Raw genomic sequence first — 23,930 nt, 5'->3', positions numbered from 1 at the left:
CAATTGGTTGTATGTTTGGAAACTCTTAAAAAAAAGATTCCAGTGAAAATTCAGAAATGAAAACGATCAGTATCTTATTATAATTCGATCAGGCTTTCGTTGCAATGAGTCTGATAAATTTCCCCCAAATTTAAGATGATGGTGAAGTACTAAAAACAAACATTGGCATTGTTCGTAAGGACAGTTTTAGGAAGATTATATATAAAGAGAAAGGTGGGCATGTCCATAAAGTCCCATTCTCTCTTAATTACAAGGCACTCCCATTGTAATGAAGTCCTCAAGACCGACAATTTTTCTGTTGTTATATCAAAATTTTGTGTAAGCCGAACAATAATTGTATAAAAAATGTATAAACAACTGTAACTTGGGGACCTGAATTTTTACTTCACTGTAAGGAGAATTTCATTATAACCATACTCGTTAATATAATTCTATTGCACTGTATTATTTATCATTCAATCAATAGATTTGAATGTCTGTGGATAGAGTATGTACAAATGCAGACATGTCAGTGTGTGTGGATGCTCACAAGTCGGTGTTGGTATATTGTATGCTGACCAGAATGGTTTCTCTCTCTCCGTCTTGTGTAGATGCTGATGAATGCGCCCAGAGCAACAACCAATGCGAGCACGAGTGCACCAACACGGAGGGGTCGTACCTCTGTAGCTGTCGGCCGGGATTCGTCCTCGACAACGATGGATTCAGGTGCCTGCGCCGTAAGTGTTTGTGACAGCACGAGCCGCATCTCCGAAGCGGTTCACATCTTTAATTCTGTCTTTGTCGTTGGTTAAACTATACATGTAGTTTGTGCACAATATCGATGCCATGCAATTTTTGCGAATAGAGGGAGTGGTAACCAGGTGGGTTTTAGCTGAGAAGAGTTTTTTTTTTCCAGCACTGTTATTAATGTCATAATAATAGGATGGTTGTATCTCTACACAGTCCATTTGAGATGTAAATGTTGACACTTGGTTGAAAATCTCATGGGATACAGAACAGGTGGTAGGAGTATAGCCTATATGATAATCTGTCATCAGACATAGAAACAAATAACCTATGAAGGTGTCTAGAAGTGAGATTTTAAAAAGAGAGGATTTTGTCTCTTTCTGTACATAAGAGTCCTTTGAGTATCACATAGAAATAGCTGCAAGGGACAAAAGGCATGGTTGTGTAATATCGCTCATCCACAGAAAAGCACCACTTCTTTACTTACATTTAGGTACAACATGAAGTCCAATCTTGTAGTATAAAAGCCGTGTATAAAAGCTGTGTCGTTTTTCTTGTTTTCCTTGTCACCATCTCAAATACCTTTTTTTTTTTTTGCCTCCTCAATGCAGAGCTGCAATACAGGCCGACGCCGACCCCAGATCAGCCCTTCCAGCCACCGTACATCAACAACCAACTCAGATTCGGTGGACTGGAGGGAAGACAACCAGAGTCGTGTGAGTATGGGATTGCTCACTGCAAAGTTACCAAGTGGGAATGATGTGGTTACCATGACAACAAGATGATGAAGCTGGTTAAAGACAACAGTGACATGTTTTATTAAAAAAAAAATGTTTGTTTGATGATTAGTGGTCATGACTGGGATATGATCTTACTGCCAATGATGATGGTGATGAGATATTAATGTCCTTGATGACAGTGATGATGATGATCGATGATCGATGATGATGATGATCGATGATCGATGATGATGATGATGATGATCGATGATCGATGATGATGATGATGATGATAGCGATGATGATGATAGTGATGATGATGATAGCAATGATGATCCATGATCCACGATGATAAGGATGATGTTGACGATGGTGATGGCGATGGTGATGATGATGATGACGATGATAACGACGATGATGATGATGATGGCGATGATGATGACGATGATGTTGATTATGTTGATGATATAACCTGGAAGAGGAAAATAAATGGTGACACATATCTCACTATGGTTGCCTGAAAAATGTCAGAACTTTTTCACTGATGATCTCTTGTTTTCGCTTGGCAGTTGTTATAACCCTGCACTGCTGGAAATGAAATTGTTCAAAACAATACTGAAATTAGCCAAAGAAATTGGTGTTAGAGTAAATTGCAAAATATATTTTCTTAGGTCTGAACAGAAAATTACCCAAAGTTAGGAAAACATAAACACACAGAAAAAAAAAGAATAAAAACAGATTTCGTATTTTCATCTAAAGAAGCTGTAAAAGATATTTTACCATAGGTTTCAAATGTCCACATGCACATGGTACATTAACTGCTATGCATGCTTCAGCTCCTGTGCATTCACATGTTGCAGACCAGTGTATTAAGAACAATGAAAAAAAAAACAACAACACAAAACCACAGTGGACACTACTAGTCTTGCCTCGTGCATAACTGGTTTTGGGTCTGAATGTTCTGCGCTGCTCTGTTTCGCCTCTCAGTCTGTCCGGCCCCTTACTTCGGACCCGAATGCCGGTTCTCCTGCTCAGACTGCATGAACGACGCCGAGTGCAACGCAGAGCTCAGCGGCTGCAGTTGTCTGGCTGGATGGCACGGGACGATATGCAACGAAAGTGAGTATAACTCACCCCGCGATACACTCTCCCCCTCCTCCCTCCCCCTCCCTCCTGTCCTCTCTACTGAATATTCCCCTCCCCTATTCTATGCCCTAGTTGTTTGTTGTTCTCCCCATGAGGGAGATTTTAATCGGAAAGAGCTACAAATGTAGGTAGAATGAATGTTTTTGCCCAAACACTGCCCAGCTAAATTTTCCTAACATGATCATTGTGTTGTTTTCAACGCATTGAGAGAAAAGTCTTAGTCTTCATTTTAAATGATGGCATAGCCTTCCAACAGTCTGATAGCTAGGGGAATGACCACATTATAGGCATTATCTACCATTTGCAGATGAAACAAAATCGCAGCTTAAGTGCTTCAAAGTAGTTTTAAAATGTTAATTGGGGATAAAAACAACCAATATGAAAATTTGAATCGGTATAATTAATGTTAAGTATTGCTAAATATGAGAAATGTGAACAATATTTATGATAAAAATGTGTCTAGACTATAAAACCATCTACAGTTATGATTTAGAGAAAAAAAATAGTGATATCTCCTAATAATTTATTCTTTCTTGCAAAATTTTTACATGGTAGGGTGTTTTATGATACAACTGACCTGCACACATACATCAAATGTGATATCTCAAACATTTTTAAAATCACTGCTCCCAATGGTAAACAATACCTTTGATATGAAGAGACCTGCCAAAGACTGAAATTGTGACAAAAGCATATATGTTAGTCTAGAAGTGTGTATTCCACCCCTTCCTGTTTAGAGAATACACATATAGTTTCAAGAGCAAATTTCATATTTTCAAGTTTTGATATTTAATTGCAAACTTTTAGCAGATTTTTCTTTCATCTTCATAACTGTTTCACCTGTGCGTGCATGGTGTGGCTGTTTGTCTTGTTCACATATTGCAGCTTGTCCTTCGAACAAATTCGGAGAGAACTGTGAACAGCCGTGCCTCTGCGAGAACGGGGGTACCTGCGACCCGGTGACCGGCGACTGCACCTGTTTGCCTGGCATCAAGGGGACGTACTGCAGAGATGGTGAGTGTCAACCGCAAGCCACGCCGCGTTTGCTTGTTTCGGCTTCTATTCATCACCTTTTGAAGTGCTTCTAAGAAATCGCGATGACAGTTAGCTGTGCTGTTGATCAGTATCGTGCAAATGATGTGTGTGTGTGAATACAGTGTTACTCACATACTGTACAGTTCAAAGTCGACCCACAATCTTATCAAATCATATTAGTCTACTGTAGGCATCACTAGCTGTCAAGATAAAGCATTCTTTATATATACATGTATATTTTTGTTGTTTTCTTTGAACTCGATCATGTCAGACCCACTTGTAAAGAGGTGCAATCGAGTTAATCTCTTTGTGCTGATTTTAACACAAATCACCATAGAAAATTGTTTTATTTCTCGTAACACGTGGTTGCTAGGATACCAACCGCTTTATCAATCAATGTGATAAGCAGGCAACAAGGAGAAGAAAGGGAAACACTTTCTGTTATACTGCAAGTATGAAAAGTGACATTCGGAGTACATTCAATCTTTCCTTTATCAATATATGAGTATATTGTGACTGTTGATGATTGAGATTTTTTTCTCATGTTTGTAACAAGGAAGTTATTAAAAATTTGCTTAAGTGTTGAAGGACCGTTATGTTTGTTTCAAGGATAGCATTGTTAATTAAATGATGCTCTATTTCGACATTGCAACCCACCCTCCACCCTCCTCAACCACCCTTCCAACTGATACCCCTTCTGCCAATTAAACCTAACTGGGACTCACCTTTCCCCCCTCCCGTCACCTCAGGCTGCCCCCCTGGGTCCTGGGGCCGTGACTGCAGCAAGGAGTGCAACTGTCCGACAGGCATCACCTGCGACAAGCGCTGGGGGACCTGCCTCTGCCGCCCAGGGTACTTTGGCTTCCAGTGCAACCTGAGTGAGTAGAGAGAGATCCACTGGCTGATGTTCAGTAAAGATAGGTTGAAGCCGCATTGACCCGTTGAGGACGAGTCCTGAGCATACTCCGGCAAGTGTTGATGGGAAATGCGTGTTGTAGCAAAATCAGCCCATCCTCAACAGGTTGATAGTTATGAAGAGCAAAGGGCCACTGGTTGGTGTACATGTACAGTACCTACAATATTGCAGGTTGGAACAGCAGCAATAATCACAAAGAGAAAAGGTGTACATGTCAATGTTCAGTCCCTGGGTTTAAGCCGTACCAGTGATGACTAAGAGCTAGCTCATCCATTGTAACTTAATACAAAATAATTGCAAATTAACCTGGCCAATGCAACTTGATATTTAAAGTTATAGGTTTGTAATGATCTTGAATCTTGGATTTTGTAATCTTCAATCTTCAATTAACAATCGGGACTTACATTTTGTAGCTGCTTTGTTCCAGCTTCAATTGACAATCTAGGACTAAGCTGGTGTGTTCCACCTATAGTGCATTTTGTAAACTGGATGTGTTGCCTATAAATTTTTTTAATATAGTTGATGTACTTCATGGTCACGTTGGCTTTCATACTTTAAATTTGTTGAATAGTATGGGATTATCGGTGACTTTTGTCTGCATTAATTTTTCAGGCGCATCTAGCATTTATATGATTGAATATTTTGTTTGCATGGTGGATCACCAGTTCCCAGGGTGTGTGAGATCGAGAGTGTGGGTTCATATACAGTGTCCTCACTGTCAAGTGTGTATAGTCTCTGATCTTGACTTCAGAGGTTAAACGTTGTAGTGTGATGTCGTGAATGATAGCAAGCTCTCCATCTCCATTTCCACAGAATGTCCCGAATACTACTACGGCAGCATGTGCAGCGAGCAGTGCGACTGTCATCCGACCAACTCGGAGGGCTGCGACCCCGTGACGGGAACCTGTCGGTGCCGACCGGGCTACGAGGGAGACCGGTGTCAGGATGGTGAGGGCAGCAAGCCACTGACAATGAACTCATCCTTTCTTTTCCTTTCTTTGCCGTGATAAAACTCTTGATCTCCCGCAGAAACTGCATATATCCACTTCTTCTCTCCCCCCCCCCCTTTCTCTCTACAATATCTCTTTCTGATGTGTTGAAAACAAGTGTGCTGCTAGAGGATGTATACATATGAAGACAAATTTTTAAACGTGTGTCGTGTAAAGAAGCAATCAACACTTGCGTGTGAAATATTTTTTGTCATGCTCTACAGACGGCAAAGCAATTCTGACAAAGTTTATTTGGAAATGAGACTAGCTCTGCACTTTCTTGACTCATCTTTGCCTTCTCTCTCTCAAAAAAAAAGTGAAATGGAAAATGAAAAATAAAAAATGGTATCGTATCAGCATCCATACCCTGGTTTTTCCATCGTTGGCCTGTTTAATGCAGTCTCATGATCCTTTGGTGATCAGGTTTCAAACTAAAGTGTGTTAGTGCAATGCCTTTTTCTTTAAGCTTTCATATATATCAGAAGGTATTCAGCTGTAATTTTCAAAACTGTTTTATTGGCGTTTTGCTCCTTACCCTCCTCCCCAACCCAAAAATGTCTGAAGACAAAAACAATTGTAGAAATAAAAATGAAACAAAATTGGGAAATGGCTGTTATGTTTGCTGCACAGCTCTTTTAGGTACTGTATAACTTAGATAAAGATAGTTGTTAAAAGAGGAATACTTCAATAGAAACTGTCCTTTTTCTTTTGAATTTAACCCGTTGAGGACGAGTCCCGAGTATACTCGGGCAGGTGTCTATGGGAAATGCGTGTTGTAGCAAAATCAGTCCGTCCTCAACGGGTTAAGATTCAGAAGAACAGCACTGATTGACAAAGTTCTTCTGCCAACAAACATGTCAGTTTTGTTAGCAACGTGCAGTTTGTCACATTGTGCCATGATGTGTTTTTTGTTAAAAAATGACCCAGAGTGCCGCCTGGGAATGTTTGGGGAGCAGTGCCGAAGGGTGTGCCAGTGCCTGGACGCCTCGCAGTGTAACAAGGTGACGGGAGAATGCAGCAGGGAGTGTCCAGCGGGATACACAGGGGAGGCATGCGAGAGACGTAAGTCAATTAAGAAAGTTTCTTAAATGCGTCATGATCGTAAATATCGTAATTATTGATGAGATGATAAATATTGTGGTGATGATGGTGATGATGACGATGATGATGATGACAGTGATGATGATAACAGTGATGATATTGTTACTGATGGTGACAATGTCAACCTATTCATGTTTTGGTGTTTCGTTTGTGTGTTTGTTTTTTTATTGAAACAGTTTTGATGAACTGATACAAAAGTGATATATGTGCGGATATGACGTAGACAACATTACAAATATGCTGACCGATCATCTCTTGATCTTGCTGTATCTTGTAGCTTGTGAATATGGGAAATATGGAGTCAACTGCAAGTTCTCTTGCCGCTGCGGAGGAAACGACTGTAACAGCATCACAGGAGCGTGTTTCTGTGAAGCGGGCAAGACCGGCCTTAGCTGCCTTGATGGTGAGAACATAATATTTGCATTATGACCTAGAGAACATCAGTATCATTTTCAGGAATTTTGTTTGTAAACTTGAGAATTGCACAAGTTTTAAAAAGTTGTAGCTGTGATAAATGAAAATTGGGAAGAAATTTTTACCATCACATGTCATTGAAACATTCAAGAATCAAGAAATTAGGAGAAGATTTTGTTGTAACAATTGTGAGACCTGATCTGATAGGAATGAAAATCATATTTTTAAAGCTAAAATGATGTTTAGTGGTACATGATTTGATTGTGCATTTGTTCCACAAGAAGCAGTGTTTGTGTGTGTGTTTTGTTTTGTTTTGTTTTTGTTTTTAAAGAATGAATGTGAAATAAAATCTGTAACTTTTGTCGTTGGATCCTTAAAAACGAAGTGGAAAGGAAGACACTACAATGTATGGCGTCTATTACTTGCGTTGACTGGGCAATGCAGTGTGTTGCAGACCCATGGGGAATCATGCAAAAAGCATGTCTTACCATTATTTTATTTCCCATTATCGTTCCATCGTAGACTGTCCCAATGGCTCGTGGGGAATCTCCTGCCAGAATAACTGCACATGTACGGAGGACAAGGTGTGCGACAAGGCTACCGGAGAGTGTCTCTGCCCCCTGGGATACTTTGGCGAGAACTGTCGTGATGGTCAGTAGATATGCAGCAATTTTTTTTTTCACCTTCAGAATCTTATTTCAATCTCTTCCGTTGCACAATGACTGTCTAATATCTACATTTCTGCCATTAACATTCATAGTTCAAAGGAAAAAATATTCAACCTTGTACTGAAGTTTGTTTTTTTTTTTGAACACTTGTTGAAAAGTTAGTTATGTATGGAAGATGGATGAAAATTGCCAATTTTGCAATTGGTGTATCTTCCATTTGTTTTGTGTTTATCAATCTTCTCACTTGGTAAGTGTGTGTCTAAGTATTTAATTGTCGCTTTTCATTGCTTCCAACCTGTAGTTAATCTGTAAGCTGTACTGTATGTTTGAAGTATGACCCTTTTTCTTTGAATTAAATGTGATCTCGCAGATCTTGTCTTTTTGTTTTCCAGTGCACATTATTTTGGAAGTCTCTACCTTCAGCTTTTTGCTAACCTTATTGTAATATGTTGTCTGATTTCAATTGATTATCCTCCAGCTTGCCCCATCGGTCGCTACGGTCTGATGTGTCGCCACGACTGCCAGTGTCAGAATGGAGCAGAGTGCGACCCGACCAATGGAGACTGTACCTGCACACCGGGATGGAGGGGACAGTTCTGTTCTGATGGTCAGATAGTACTCCTTGATGCTTTAACCATGTTTCATTGGCTTTTTGCTGCCCTTTTAGGTTGAACGAGCCAGACAGCCTGCATACACTATTACCAGAATTAGCCTGCATGTAAAAGTTTTTTAAGAAGAGAATATGAACAGTCTAAAGTTTTTATAGGTACTGAAACAAAAGAGAAATAAGGATTTCCACCTCAAGGTTTTCCTTTGTTGATTTGTGTTATGTTAAAGGACACAAACAAAAAATAACAGAGAAAACAACTGTGGTAGAAACAAAATGAGAGATGACAAAACAACGAAAAAGAGACAATCCATAGTACAGTGACCTGATGCCTTTGAATGTCATCACCTCTTCCATGTGTATCATATCTCTGAGGCCTTGTCATCTACTTTCTAAGGGTCATGTTTTGATTTTGATGTGACGCTTGATTTCCTATTATACTGAGGTATAGAAGTATTCAGCAATTCTGTGTTCATATCTCGTACATAAATTGCTACGTGTTAAGCTGCTTGATCTAACACCCCCCTCCCTCCCCCCCCCCTTTCACTCCAGAATGTCCCGTTGGGTTCTACGGCAGAGGATGCGCCTTCCGATGCACCTGTGAGAACAGCGCCGGATGCGATCCCGAGACCGGCGAGTGCATCTGCACCCCAGGATGGAGGGGAGAAGAATGCGACCAAGGTATGGTGATCTTGCTTGCACAGAGTTAGATATAATTCAAGAGTCGTAATATATATGTCAGTGTCTTTAATTTATATTCATAATTGAAACAAAGTAATATGGACAATTTGCTTTTCCAAGGGAAGAGTTTTGTTATGTTTTTTCCTTGAGTAAACATATCTTCAAAGCAAAAGAGTCTAAAGAGAATTTTGAAATGCTCTATTTCTCATATTTGTTAGCTTCTTGTGAAAATGTTAAAAAACACGCCTGCTGATGACTGTACACGTATCATGCATATATTGTGTAATAGGGGGAAGTTTTCTGTGTTCATTTGAAAAAACAAAAAACTTTTTGCATATTTCTGACAAAAAAAAAATTCTTCATGATTTGCAGTTTTGAATGCAAATTTAGGAGTCACTTTATGGTCTCATTGTAATTTCTGTCCATATTTCTGATAACATTTTTTATGCCTCCGCAACGAAGTGGCCGGAGGCATTATGTTTTCGGGTCGTCCGTCCGTCCGTCCCGTTTTGGTTTTGTCGATATCTCAAGAACCGTGTGGTAGTTTTACATCAAACTTGGTATGAGGGTATATCCTTGGGGGATAATACTTTGTGTGGATTTTAGGGTCACAGGGTCAAAGGTCAAAGGTCACAGGTTATTTTGTGAAAAAAAAAATTGAAATTTCATGTTTTTCTCCATATCTCGCAAATGGTTCAAGGTATCTTCATGGAACTTAGTATATATGCTTGTACCGATGGGCAGTGATTATCTAGGGAAGTTGGGGGTCATGGGTCAAAGGTCAGGGGGTCAAAGGTCAACTTCAACTCCTCAAAATATCACTACTTTCCTTATATTTATGCAATGAATGAAGGTTTTTTTTTTTTTTTACTTGATGTATACATGTATTACCCAATATATATTCTGTGGGAAGTTTCTTGCCAAAAGGTCAAAGGTCAAAAGGTCAAAGGTCAAGTGAAAGTGCAGAATTGCACTTTTTCCTCCATATCTCAAAAGTAACTCAAGGTATCATCATGAAACTTACATATTTATGCATGTTCAACCTAACAGTGATTCTCTTTGGAACTGTGAGGTCAAAGGTCAAAGGCCAGGTTTAGATAATGCTATTTTCCCATTTGATACTGAAATTATACTTTTTCTCAATACCTTGAAAAATTACTCAATGCATAAACTTATAAAAGGGTCAAAAGTCAAGTAAAAATCATCAGTTCCCCAAACACCTGCACTCTGACATTTTAATCATTCATCCAATTGAACCTAGTTCTAGGAAAGTGAACATTCAGCACATTTGTGTCAAACCTGTCATTTTAATATTTTGCCAATTGTTTGAAACTGTCATCACACATTGTCAAGACATTGTACTATAGACCTATTAGGAGAACCATGCATTATGGCAGAGGCATATCAGTCGCCATAGCGATATATCTAGTTTCTTCATGATTTGCAGTTTTGAATACAAATTTAGGAGTCACTATGTGATCTCATTGTAATTTCCATACCAATGTCCACTCATGCTTGACATTTAAAAATGCTGCTATGGAAACTTTATTCTGGCAGAATGTGAGACGGGCTTCTTCGGCGTAAACTGCGAGAACCTGTGTGCGTGTCTGAACAACGCCACCTGCGACCACATCAGGGGAGCTTGCACCTGCAGCCCCGGCTGGAGGGGACGCTTCTGCGACAAACGTGAGTACAACTAACGTTTGGGTTCTAAGACGTAAAAGGCGTCGGCATTGAGCACAGGTTGCAAGCTTATGGCAGCGAGAGCTGTGCGAGTCCAGGCTTTGATGTCATATGAACGTAATCTATCGTTCTTGTCCCTTCTGTTTATCTTCTTTTTATTTTAATAATGTTACGCAAGAGGCAAGTTTTCTCTTGTGTGCAGTTTCTCAGGTGTAAAAAAGGTGGTTCCAAAATATCATACCTGCCAACTATTAGTAAAATTTAGTAATCATTAGTGATTTCAGCATATGACTACTGTTCTGGCCTCATAAAATTCTGAAGTATCAGTGATTTCTTATATCTTATATATATACTATGTGCTTCTATGCAAAACAACCCACCATTAGTAATTTTCATAAGAACGATTAGGAAATTGTGCACAAACATGTTGGCAGCTATGAACTTGTCCAAAAATAAGCCAAGTTGATCCACTTCTCGAGTGACAAAATTTGAAACCCCTCGATAGAAGGACATGAAATATGCAATGGTACGACGTTAAAAATTTCAGCATTTCTACAAACCAAGAAATATAGAGATCAGAGAATCCGCTTACAAGGATAATGTCCGAGTTACTCATATGTATTGACCTTTCCACACAGCCTGTCCCGATGGCTACTACGGATTGGACTGCCAGCATCGCTGTAACTGTGGCAACGGGGCGCACTGCAACCCCACCAATGGCAACTGCAACTGCCCGGCCGGCTACACTGGAGAGGGCTGCAGGAATGGTAAGCCTAGGAATGAGACTAGCCGATGGATATTAGATTGATCAGGGTCCAGTGTTGTTATAACCTGGAAACTTTTTACAGAGAGCATTTATTCAATAACAATTTTCTACAACATATATCTCACTGAATTATCACATATTAACTTTGAACTTTTGTGAAATAATGTTTTGGGGTCTTGTTTTAGATCGTTGAATACTGCTACCAAAGATTTAGGATATTAGTCTATTTGGATTCTTGATACTAAGGTTTATTAATTCCGCATCTTTTGAATTAAGAATAATTATTGGTCTTTGTCATATTATCCAAACTTGATGTAATTATGCATTACATTATTTTAGGTACTGATACAAATTTTCTTGTTGCATAGAAAAATGAGATTTGATGAGATAATAACAGTCAGCTTGTAAATGCAATTGTACATTTCTGTTTGCTCATCTGCAAGGCACGCCTTATCGAAAGTTGCACGATTCTGTAGAGAGAAGAGATTAAGGAAATAAAGATATGATTTTTGATTTGTTCCATGAACAGAATGCCCAGATGGTTACTATGGAGAAGACTGCCTGGGAGTGTGTGACTGTGCCAACAACGCTGACTGCGACCACGTCAGTGGACGCTGCATCTGCCCCAGCGGCTGGATCGGAATTCGCTGCCACCAACGTGAGTGTGGATTTGTACTGCCAGGAGTATTACAGATTTGTCTTTGTCATGACTAATACCTGTCTGTCTGTAAATATGTCTGTCTGTTTGCTGTCTGTGTCTGCCTATCTGTTTATCTGTCTGTCCATCTGTTTGTCTACCTGCTTGTCTGTTTGTCTATATGTCTATCTGTCTGTGTACTTGTCTGTCATATATCTGTCTGTCTGTCTCTCTATCTATCTATCTATCTGTTCATCCATCTGTTCATCCATCTGTCTGTCTCTCTATCTGCCATGTAGCTAGCTATCTCTTCATCTATCTATATGTCTAGCTAGCTGGCTATATATCTTCTGATCATTACACTGTCTCTCTTTCCATTCTGATCACTTCAATATTAGCTTCTCTTTCCCATTACTTCACACATGTCAAGCTCCACTGGTATGTAGTACATCACTTCAGTATAGAGTTCTTTCTTTCTTGATTGCCATCTGAAAAATGAGAATAATCATTCTTAAACGAGAATAAATAGGTCTTTTACAGTAAAAGGAGCTGGATCCCTCTCACCGTACAAACCTTCAGAGCATGTATTCTGTATTTAATTTTCCATTGACAATAGTTATGAAAATATTTTACGATTAATTCCTTGGGAGTTTAATTTTTTTTTTTTTTTTGGTCATTCCATGATTATTTTGAAATTACATAAAAATACTCTTGTCTTCTCTTTTGCTCATCAGGTTGTCCTACTGGTCGCTTTGGCATCAACTGCCAGCAGCGCTGCATCTGCCAGAACGGCGAGTGTGATCACGTGACGGGAATGTGTGCCTGTCAGCCCGGATGGGTGGGGCGAGCCTGCCAACAACGTAAGTCCCCGACAACTTCCCACCTTGCACCATCCCAATCAATTAATGTGTGTCTCATTGCACTGTGAGATGAATGACAAAGCAAAATCAAACCAAAAAAAAAAAAAGAGTGCAAGCAAATTACCAAAGTACCAAAGTAATAATGTCTTAGTCTTTTGTTTTAGCTTGGGTTGGAACCAAGTGCACACGTAGCATAAACACTCTGGCCAGGTGAGGTTGTAAGAACCAGTTTCCATGGCGATGACTGGCTATGACATCATGCTTTGGTTCTGTGTATTGTTTAACTTCACAGTAGCAGCAACCATGCTCTGAAACTTCTTTCCATCCTCCAAAACGAAACAGAACAAGAAAAAAGAGTCCCCGTAATGTACGAATGCATCAAAATATACCAAAAGTGTCTTTGTTTGCTTCTATCCACAGCCTGTGCCGATGGTTACTACGGCGATGGATGCACGCAGAGATGCAATTGCCTGAACAGAGGGACGTGCGACAAGACCAACGGTACCTGCATCTGCGAACCCGGTTGGCATGGCGACCAGTGTGAACAGAGTAGGTATCCCCTCCTCGTGGTATGACTGGCTGTATATGATGTCAGTCCTCTCCTCTTTTGTCTATTAACCCTTTTAAGACCATCTGATTTTGGTGTAATGTTCAGTTTACATTGATGCTGGTATGGGTTTATGTGGGACCAGTCAGGAATGGGTTAAAGGGTGTGTACAGTTCTGGTTGAGGTGAGGATATAGCTTTTAAGGTTTTGTGAGATATTCAGAAACCACTCTATGAGATGCCGAAGAGCATGCAATTCTAAGGGGTATCAAAAGTTTATTTGACGAAAATCGGTTTTGAAATGGCTGAGCTATCCAAAAACAAGGTGAAACAAAGAGATCCTAATAAAAGGCGTGGCCTGCCGCCTTTTATTGTTATCACTTTTTTGGATATCTCAGCCGCTTGAAAACCAATTTTCATCAAATAAACGTTGAATCCTTCTTAAAATTACATGCTCTTTCATATTTCATAAGAGGTTTCTCATTATCTCACTTAGGAATGTTCAAAACATAAATCCCCACCTCAACCAGTACTGTACAGTCCCTTTAAGCCTACAAAAGTACCAGTTGTCCTGTCAAAAGCAATTCATTAATTTTAAGATGCTAAAACAATATATATGGATTTTTTTTTTGGTCGTATAAATATTTTTCAAAGCATGTAGTCACCAGTGAATGAATTTGATGTAATTACACCAAGTTCTCTCTCTCTCTTTTTTTTTTTAAAGGTTGTTAACAGGATAAATAGGGCTTAAGCAGGTGCCTCTGTTCCTCTGTTAGAATAAACATAAATTATTTGTCTTTTACATAAAACTTGAAAGTCATGATGAAGACATACATTGTCACACACAAGAATAAAAATGATGCTGTGTATGATAGTGTTTTTTTTTTTCGAGAGTTATTGTGAGAAAAGAAACCATCAAACTTTTAAAGTCTTACCTGCAGGAAGTTGATGGGTTCTGTACACACACATTTTTAGGAAATTCTGACTAGTTCTCTCTTCCTCTTCTATAGGCGATGGAGTGATGTATAATTGAAGTGTTTGTTTGCAAAAACCGATAGGTCCATTTTTGAAGATTTTCAGTTACGGTCTCTATCATAAAGTAAAAAATAATACCTTTTAAATGATATTTTGGTCACTACATATAAAGGTATATTTTTGAAGTTATGGCCAAAACAAGCACAAATCTTTTTATTATTCTCTTTATTTTTCCAGACCTTTAATCGCAAATATCTCCGTTTGGCAAATACGGACTTATCGGTTTTTGCGAACAAACTCTTCAATTGTATTATCCTCTCACTTTTCTGGCATTATCAGTACACCTTTAGGAGTGATTCCTGCATGATGCATTCTAATCTGTATGTCTGTTTGTTAATTACCTTTGTTTTCTCTGAAAAGCCTGTCCACAAGGCTACCATGGAGTGAACTGTGAGGAGAGGTGTCAGTGCCAGAATGGAGGGCAGTGTGATGCCCAGACCGGTGTCTGTTCCTGTACCGCTGGTTGGAAGGGACGCAACTGTGCTAGACGTGAGTACTCGAAGAAAGTCCTGAAATGATCGCCTTTACCATTGGGAGCATGCAGTGATTAAAAAAATATTAGAGTTATCACATTTGATGCGTATGTATAGTTCAGTTGTATCGCAAAACATGCTACCATATAAGAATTGTACAATGAAGTCACAAATATAAGAAGGTACACGTTGTTGTATCACTGATTTTCTCAATAAACCATTACTGCAGACAGCTAGTTTATTCTAGAAACGATTTTGATAAAACTAATCTTCACATTTTGTGTGTTTAACAGTACTTAACACTGATTGTATTGATAAGCATTTGTACATTAGTTGTTTCTGTCCCTAAAACTCACATTTTAGAACTATTTTGAAGCACCAAAGCTGGGTTTTATTTTCATCTGCAAATGGTAAATATGGCTTTAAACTTGCCAAACTCCTATGGATGCATATACCCTTCATTGAAACGTACTTGTGCTATTGATGCATTAGCTGTGATTGAGGATTGTGGTCTTTTTAGACGAGAGATACATAAAGAGACATTCGAGACAAATTGTCCCGAATGTCCAAACAACAAACATGTGCATCTTTTTATTTTGGTTTTGAATTTCTGTTTGTACAGCTTGTCTCCCGGGAACCTACGGCCAAGACTGTGCGCTCAGCTGCCAGTGTGGACCAGACAACCCTTGTGACCACATCACTGGAGCCTGCCGCTGCCCACCGGGTTTCGCTGGATACGAGTGTAACTCTCGTGAGTATGACTGCCGGTCCCGTTGATGCTCCCTGTAGAGTGGGGGAGCAGCTAAAAAAGTTTGCCCAGCCCTGTGTCCAAACAAGGCTATTTCGGAAAATTTTAAGCCATATTTACCTAGCCTATACTTTCTCTATTGGAGCTGCTAAAATTCCCGTGGTTCCGTTTATTCTTTTCACCATCGCCTGCAGGGTGGGATATTGAGCTTATGATTATCTTATTTTCAGATTCTTGTGGAGAATCGTTATTTCAGTGTTCTGGTAAACAAAGTGAAATGTCTGTTATATTCACTCCTGTGGTGTGTTCCCTTCTGTTAATAGGAATAGGCTGTTTTCACTTCTAGAGGGTGTCTTGTGATGCACTAGTAAGATTTCAGTCTCCAAGTAAAATGTCAATGTATGCACAAAATTATTTTTCTTTATTCTTTTAATTGGTCTATGTGTCATTTCTGGTCTTATGTATTTCAGTTGTAGATATATGAATGTATTTGTACAATATGTTAACTTTTTTTTGTAATGGTTGATCCCCAACCTATGATTTTAAAGTGCAATTGTATTTGAGGGCCAATGCATGTTGATAATTGACATTTGACCACCCCCCCCCCCACCATCTCTCCCACAGCTTGTCCACCAGGCACGTGGGGTCAAGACTGCGCAGAGGCCTGTTCCTGCGGCCGCAACACGATCTGCAACGCGGTGACCGGAGAGTGTCAGTGCAAACCGGGCTACCGTGGGCACAACTGCGAGAAGGGTGAGGATTTCTTTTTTGAGTGACAACATTGACAATTACATAAAGTCTGCATATATAACAATTAATTGCTTTTGTAAAGTAGAGATGCTATACAGATTTGGTATGGATTTCAGTTTTTATCTACTGTGTTAGGATCTAGGAAGCACATCCTCGGTTTTTCTTGTCTTCCTATAGGGAGGAAAAATATGTCATTGCTTAGGAGGAATGATAATTGTGTACTTCTTTGAGAGAAACGTTTGTATATATTTAGGATCTGTACAGGTACAGACTGACAAATATTAACTTTTGATCAACTTTCTTCTTCTTTAATACTAAACACCAGAGGTAGATATACTTCTCTATATGATTATACTCCCACCCACACATAGTTTGTATGGGGGTATATTTAGCTATGAATAATTAAAATTATACCTGGTAATCACCTAGTGTTCCTGTAAAGTTTTTACAGCACAGATGTGGATTACATGCCCAATACTTGTCTGATAATTGGGGTCTGCTCCTATTAACCCTACTGTAGCCCATTACAGACATATACATATCAACCTGTTGAGGACGAGTCCCGAGTATACTCGGGCAAGGGTCTATGGGAAATGCGTGTTGTAGCAAAATCAAACCGTCCTCAATGGGTTAAATGACTTCTAGATATCTCGCAAGTTGTGTGGGTGGATTGAAAGGTTTTACTGGAAATATCAAGTTTCTTGTATGTTTTTTTTTTTTTTAATAGTTGACGAGTTCTAAATGTAGAGATTTATTCTATTGTTTTCAGTTAAGATATTCATGAATGTATCTCAATAAATGATATGTTTCATCAGACAAACACATATTTCATAATGTTGTCTTTTCCCTCATCTTGCAGACTGCAAACGATCACGCTATGGACCCAACTGCCAATACCACTGTAACTGTCTCAATGGCGGCTCCTGCCACGCCGACGACGGAACGTGTCTCTGCCAGCCCGGCTTCATCGGGGCTCTGTGTGAACGAGGTATTAAAGCTGCACGCCGCATCTTGTTGATGTGATTTTATGTGTAGAGAAATGCGTGGTCATTGAAATGGAACGAAAACATGTAGAAGTTATGGCACATTACATGAGTTTTAAAGGTCTAGCTTTTAAAGCTTTCTAGTTTACCTAAGCAATGAGTCATGTAACACAGTTTTTCAACAGGAACAGTTTAATGAGAGTTTATATAATCATGGGAAAACTTTAATTGTCTGCAATACTCATACTGCTCACTTTGAAATGCCTTGTGAGAACACCACACACAAAAATAAAATACTTCATGACAAATGCCATTCCTGAAATTTGTTAGAGAGATTGAAGACGAAAGATAATACTTTTTTCATGAACTGAATAAGATACAATGATTTTCATGCATAAATCTTATTACTCTATCAGAATCTTAAACTCTCCAACAAATTTCTACCATTGAAATATCACACTAAATTGATATACAGTAGGATAAACTTCGACTACATGGAGAATGCGATCCCGAGAAAAATTATGATTTCATGAATATTCATGAGGGAATATGAATTGATATTCATCGATGAATATTCAAAGATTCTGAAGGAGTAGGTTTGATGTTCACATTATGTCTCCTTGGTTTGCCTGTCTCGCAGCCTGCCCCGAGGGAACCTACGGCCAGGATTGCCAACACAAGTGTGAGTGCCAGAACGGCGGAGTCTGCCACCATACCTCAGGGTCATGTGACTGCCCGGCGGGATACACAGGGGCCTTCTGCCAGACCAGTGAGTCTGACGTCCATTTAACCCGTTACAAAGGACGGGCTGATTTTGCTAAAACATGCATTCCCCATAGATACCTGCCCGAGTATACTCAGGACTAGTCTTCAATGGGTTAATAATTAACCCCTCTAATTAGACCAGACTTGTAATTCTTTCTCCGCTGCCTTCCTTCCAAACTATGTTGGATGGCAGGCAGTACAGTGGTAGCTTTAAAAGGATTCCACACACAAAGGTTTAATGAATTTAAGTCTTTCTTGAAGAAAAAGAAAAAGAACTGATATACTTTATGTCAGCTTTTTGAGAATTGTATCAATTCATCATTAATGCTTTTTATATATCTTTTTTAAGGGAGAGTTATAGTTTGTACATTCTTTATGGAAATGAGTTTCGTAATTTCTTTTCTTTCTTTCTTTTGTATAACTCAATTGTATCGCTTCACCAGAAGCGAAGTAGAAGAGGTGGTTTTTTTTTAATATTGTCATCATTGACTCATGAAACAGGTAATGATTTTGATGGACAAGTTCATTTGGTGTCTGTCATTGTATAAAAGTTTCTTGAGGACAACATTGTCTGATATGAAAGCAGTCATTTTCATGGAGCGTATTGTATCTTTCTCCCTCCCTTCTCTCTCTCTCTCTCTCACACACACACACACACACACACACACATACACACACACAGAGTGCTCATCTGGAACCTATGGCCCTGACTGCTCCATGGTGAAGGACTGTCGCTATGGCGGCGTGCTGGACGTTGTGACTGGACGCTGCAGGTGTGGTCTGGGATACACCGGCGAGTTCTGTGATGAAGGTGAGGAGAAGACTAAACTAGCCTAGACTGACCCATTGGCTCGGTCCAGCCCTGCAAAACTTAATTTGATAAACAAGTTTGTTTTTCTGTCCTCTTAGATCTTTAGCTTTTTGTTCATATGAAAGTTGAAGAAGTTCTTTGTTGGAAACTAATACGACTCCTGACTGAGACTGTGTTATATAATGTATAATGTGATAAAATTCTGCTGTTTTCATGGATGCTGTGTATTTGTGATTGAAGTCCGATTTGTTAAGTCCTTAGTTTCAATAATGGTTGTAGTGTATAAAACTGAATGAACACAGACATATGATCAGACAAAAACAAAATCTACAATGTGATGTCGGGACCGAGCTCACACCCCACGACAATGGATTCAAGTCTGTCCAACTCTCAACAAGTGCAGGCATTAAGCAAACAGAAACTACTCTTCTTTGGTCAAACTCTACAAATAAATCTAATGTTGCAAACAGTGGCTGGCTGGAATGTGTGCAACTGAGACTGCAGACACATACATTATTCTAAAACCCCTCCACCCTCTCTTAAAACCCCAGAGTGCCCGGCAGGAACATACGGCATGGACTGCGACCAGGAGTGCACCTGCGAGAACGCAGCAGAATGCGACAGGCAGACCGGATGCTGTTCATGCCAGGCCGGCTTCTACGGACAAAACTGTCAACTGAGTGAGTTCTTAGCCCATAGAACAAGCACAAGCCAACAAACAACACAATTGGCAATGCTTAATATTGTATATGCTATATATTTTGCAGGATTTTAATTTTTGCAAATTTGGTGAGTCGGCCCAGGTGCTATTCGTGAATTTGATATCATGCGTAAAATATTAGCTGTGATGCCAACATGAATACGACTTGCTCCTGTACATTGCTCCGTCCATTACTGAACTCAAATTTAATCACCCGCAAAATTGCTGGGAAGTCCAAATTCGTGAAAAATTAAACTGGCTAAATATATAGTGTGTACAGTAATTGCTTAGTGTAGGGATTGTATGAACATCGTGACTGTTTCAGGATAATAAACATCGCCACTAATTGTTAGAGAGGCTTAACCCGTCTCAATTCCATGCATCTGATGACTTGTTCTGCTCATCAATTAATTGGGATTAATTTACTAATCGTCACTGGATATTTTTTTTTTTCAATATGCAGCCTGCCCTCAGGGGACGTACGGGGCCTACTGCGCCAGGACCTGTGACTGCCACAAGGACGCCACCTGTGACCCGGTCACTGGTCAGTGCCGATGTCCGGCGGGAAGGACAGGACCCGAGTGCAAACAAAGTGAGTAGATCGCTCCAGACAGGGTCTGGCCATTGGTCCTCATCCAGCAGTATTAGTAGTTAGAAACAGCAGTAGTAGTAGAAGTATATAGTCAGAGTAATAGTAGTAATACAGTAGTAGAAGTATCTAGCAGTAGATAAAGGTAGAATTAGCAGTAGTAACAGACTGACTAACTGATATATCGGTTGATGTATTGATGGGTTGATTGATTGATTGATTGATTGATTAATTGAATGATTAATTGGCCAATCAATGATTGATTAATGGGATGAATGATTTGAATGTTGATGAATTTGGTACCACTACCACATTAATGAATAACTGGCATATGGTATTGATGTTTCCGTATATTGTGATAACTGTGCTTTAAAGATCTTGAAATAATTACACACTCTAGTTCTCATTAATTGATCTAGAAATGAAATCATTAAAGTTACGATAAAGCTGACAAAAAAATCTCAGACTATCATAACATAATCAAAACTTTAAGCAAAAGAGCAATTTATTTGAATGGGAGCACTTATTTGGACTGCTGGCTGAATTTTCCATCTTCTTTCAATTTGGCACAAGCCATTTTTCACACTCTGGACAAGGAGCGTCAGTGTTAAGCCAAGCGTCAACAAAGATTTGTTTTGTTGATTGCACTTGATAGATGAGACTATTGGGAATCCATAAATATGAAAAATTCTTCCAAATATTTTGAAATGTAATTTAGACAGTTTTTTAAAAAGTGTAACTTTTTTTGTATTGTACGCCCTGTAGAGAAGTAATGCGCTTCAGAGCAAAATGTGCATGGTATTAAATATGCTGAATCATCGGCAGTATGGTTGTGCAATATTTTTGCTAAGGTGATCAGTAGGTAAGGAGCTTCGGATATTGCCTTGAGGCATGTTGTGAAGTTTGCTGATTGAGATACATGCTATGCAGCTGTCAAAGAACTTGTTGTCATATTTTGCTGTTGTTCTTTTCGTCTGCATATATGCCATGTCACTGTCAAAGAGCATGTGTCATTCGTTTTTGTTTTTGTTTTTGTTTTCCCCTTGCAGCATGCACGCCAGGGTTCTATGGGCCCAATTGTCTGGAATTCTGCACCTGTGCCAATCGCACCCAGTGCAACGCTGTGACGGGCACATGCGACTGTCCCCCTGGACTCACGGGAGAAACATGCACACAGGGTATGTATCCAGGTGTAACGTTCAGAGGGAGGATGAGTGGTTCATGGAATATGTCACTGTCCCAACCAAAAAACTTACCACTGTATGGGCACCGTATATGCCATACATATCTGGAGATTGATATTTTGTGTAGGCCTATAAGGACTTTTAAGGCAAAAGAAAAACACGCTGAATTATCGGCTCGGCTACGGCTCCATCAGGTTTTTGGCCACTATAGACAGGTTAAAATCTACCGCGGGAAACAAAATTTGTGGCCGCTGGCCGTGTTAGACAGGTGGCCGCTATACACAGGGTCTGTAACAGGGCTTTTCTCTCGGGGGAATTTTTCAGTGACCGCTATAGACAGGTGGTCGCTATAGACAGGTGGCCGCTAAGGCAGGTTTGACTGTACATGAAAATGAAAACACCGAAATATACCGTCTTTGCAATATGCAAGAGCTACATCTATGTAAGCGAGCCTTGTGTTGACATTGTTAAGCTCTGATAGAATGAAATGACTTGTGCAGGCTGCTATCCAATATTCACCAGTCCAGTATGCTCATTCTGTTCTCTCCATGACAAATTCTCTTGCAGAATAACTTTGTTGTCGTTTCATGTCCCTTGATGTTGTTATGTGGACAGTCAGCACTCATCTTTCTTTGTTTATAAAAGAAAACGGTTTTCAAGGAGATAAATTATTTAGGGGGTCATGGGGGTCATGATGAAAAAAAAATGGTCAGCCAATTAAAATATGTGACCGAGTGATGAACTTGAGGGTAACAAGGACAGTCCCTCAGCTGCGGCCACCCTTGACCGTTTTGTTACCTCTTTGGGTTTTCTGTCACCCGCAGAGTGTGCACCAGGTAAATTCGGCCCCAACTGTGCCTTCAACTGCGACTGCTCGAACGGCGCCACGTGCGACGTCCGGACGGGAACGTGCAGATGTATAAACAGCTTTATCGGTGCCCAGTGTGAACATGGTGAGTACAAGCCATTCGGACAGTATTTTTGCAGCGGAATACCTGTAGGCATCGATGACTTTGAAAGGAGGGGTCTGTTTCTTTTGAAACTGCACGACCTGACTATTAATCCAGAAAGGGAAGAGTGTGACTTGACAGAGGAAGGGCTTCAGAGTGAATGTTAATAGCCAAATCTTATCGGGTGTCTGTTGTAACTTAATTCTGTAAAGTTATCTTGTTGTTGAGGTTACACTGACTATGTTGGCTGTTGTGATTAAATTAGAGATGTTAGCATTTGGTAATAAAATGTCGTAATGTTATTTTTTTTTTGTAGTCATTCCTGATTATTATTTAGCCAGTGCATCAATAATGTGATAATAAACATGATTTTAGTTGAAGTATCTTCTGTTAAAGATATGATTATGTTCAAACTTTGATTCACAGGAAATATTTTGTTATGAGATTCCAATGTCAATTTTAATTCTCTCTCCCTCTTTGTTTGTCTCTGTCTGTCTGTCTGTCTGTCTGTCTTTCACCTATCAGGAGGTCAGTATGCTTTCCCGACTCCAGCGGCACCTCTTAGGGGAGATATGGGACCAAACGGCTTCTAACGACAGGCCCAACTTTCATCTCGTCTTTTTTTTTCTCCAACTAAGAGAGAGAGAGAAACTCATAAACAAAAAAGATTCATGGCGTTCTCGTCCCCGTTATTTTTTTTCTTCTGAATATTGACCACATTTGGAGTGATGCCGACTCGCGTCTGTTGATAACTGCATACCCCTATCGAGAAAGTGATCCATGATGTCTTGTGACTTTGGGGCAATCAGCAAAGAGAAGAGTATGCTTGTGTTGCTTTCAGAAATGTGTTTCCACGCTTCGACATATCGTTTCAAAGAATGCTAGCAGGTCTCTTTTTTTTTCAGTGATTGTTGTGATATTATGTCCACCGTCGGGTATTCAGTGTCATGTACATAGCAATACCTCAAGCAGCAAAATACCGGAAGGAGAAATGGCTAATTGTAGGGCGTGAGAGGCACCCCGTGGAAGCAATCAACACTTTGTGAGTGTTCTCGATCTACATCAGTCTGACTTCTTTTACCTGTGGTGGTGTTAAAGTGGAAATGAGGAGGGAGGACTGGACTGTGTCCGCAACACAAGGAGGGTCTGATTGGCAGCGAGGCAGGTGCAGCGTGCAGTAAGCGTGGAAGTTGACTCGGCTGGTGAAGGGTTGGGACAGATGTTCCCTGTTGTCGCGGCGACAGGACTGCGTCTCGTATGAGAAAAAAAAAGTGTTGAGATGGATTCACCCGACGATCATTTGAAAATCGGAGAGAGCCGAGAGAGCGCCTCGGTCTTTGTACAGAGTGGATGGGGGACGTGTGGGAATGTGGTGTCGAATTCAGATTTTTACAGCATTATTTATTGTTCATGTAAATGATTCCGTTCTACTGCAAGTATATATGTTT

The 23,930-nt window shown here is 39.9% G+C and overlaps 1 protein-coding gene across 1 annotated transcript in view; it reads left to right on the top strand.

Annotated features, from left to right (window-relative positions):
• Positions 1 to 23,147, top strand: part of LOC139743862 (uncharacterized) — a 242,529-nt gene extending 219,382 nt beyond the window's left edge. Inside the window, exons 12-38 of the mRNA XM_071654325.1 lie at positions 591 to 716; positions 1,338 to 1,442; positions 2,433 to 2,564; positions 3,477 to 3,605; positions 4,376 to 4,504; positions 5,356 to 5,490; positions 6,459 to 6,593; positions 6,910 to 7,035; positions 7,569 to 7,697; positions 8,193 to 8,321; positions 8,874 to 9,002; positions 10,560 to 10,688; positions 11,324 to 11,452; positions 11,981 to 12,109; positions 12,823 to 12,948; positions 13,369 to 13,497; positions 14,890 to 15,018; positions 15,625 to 15,753; positions 16,375 to 16,503; positions 17,360 to 17,488; positions 18,124 to 18,252; positions 18,931 to 19,059; positions 19,611 to 19,739; positions 20,223 to 20,351; positions 21,398 to 21,526; positions 22,357 to 22,485; positions 23,008 to 23,147. Of these exons, the coding sequence (XP_071510426.1) occupies positions 591 to 716; positions 1,338 to 1,442; positions 2,433 to 2,564; positions 3,477 to 3,605; positions 4,376 to 4,504; positions 5,356 to 5,490; positions 6,459 to 6,593; positions 6,910 to 7,035; positions 7,569 to 7,697; positions 8,193 to 8,321; positions 8,874 to 9,002; positions 10,560 to 10,688; positions 11,324 to 11,452; positions 11,981 to 12,109; positions 12,823 to 12,948; positions 13,369 to 13,497; positions 14,890 to 15,018; positions 15,625 to 15,753; positions 16,375 to 16,503; positions 17,360 to 17,488; positions 18,124 to 18,252; positions 18,931 to 19,059; positions 19,611 to 19,739; positions 20,223 to 20,351; positions 21,398 to 21,526; positions 22,357 to 22,485; positions 23,008 to 23,075 (3,404 nt within the window). The 3' untranslated portion in view covers positions 23,076 to 23,147. The remainder of the gene's footprint in view (positions 1 to 590; positions 717 to 1,337; positions 1,443 to 2,432; positions 2,565 to 3,476; positions 3,606 to 4,375; positions 4,505 to 5,355; positions 5,491 to 6,458; positions 6,594 to 6,909; positions 7,036 to 7,568; positions 7,698 to 8,192; positions 8,322 to 8,873; positions 9,003 to 10,559; positions 10,689 to 11,323; positions 11,453 to 11,980; positions 12,110 to 12,822; positions 12,949 to 13,368; positions 13,498 to 14,889; positions 15,019 to 15,624; positions 15,754 to 16,374; positions 16,504 to 17,359; positions 17,489 to 18,123; positions 18,253 to 18,930; positions 19,060 to 19,610; positions 19,740 to 20,222; positions 20,352 to 21,397; positions 21,527 to 22,356; positions 22,486 to 23,007) is intronic.
• Positions 23,148 to 23,930: the final 783 nt, after the last annotated feature.

Source organism: Diadema antillarum, unplaced genomic scaffold, assembly GCF_040938485.1.
Source record: "Diadema antillarum isolate AM-2024a unplaced genomic scaffold, OU_Dant_1.0 seq00001117_RagTag, whole genome shotgun sequence".
NCBI lineage: Eukaryota > Metazoa > Echinodermata > Echinoidea > Diadematoida > Diadematidae > Diadema > Diadema antillarum.
Note: the sequence above shows the minus strand (reverse complement) of the source record. Positions and strands in the feature narration are given on the sequence as shown.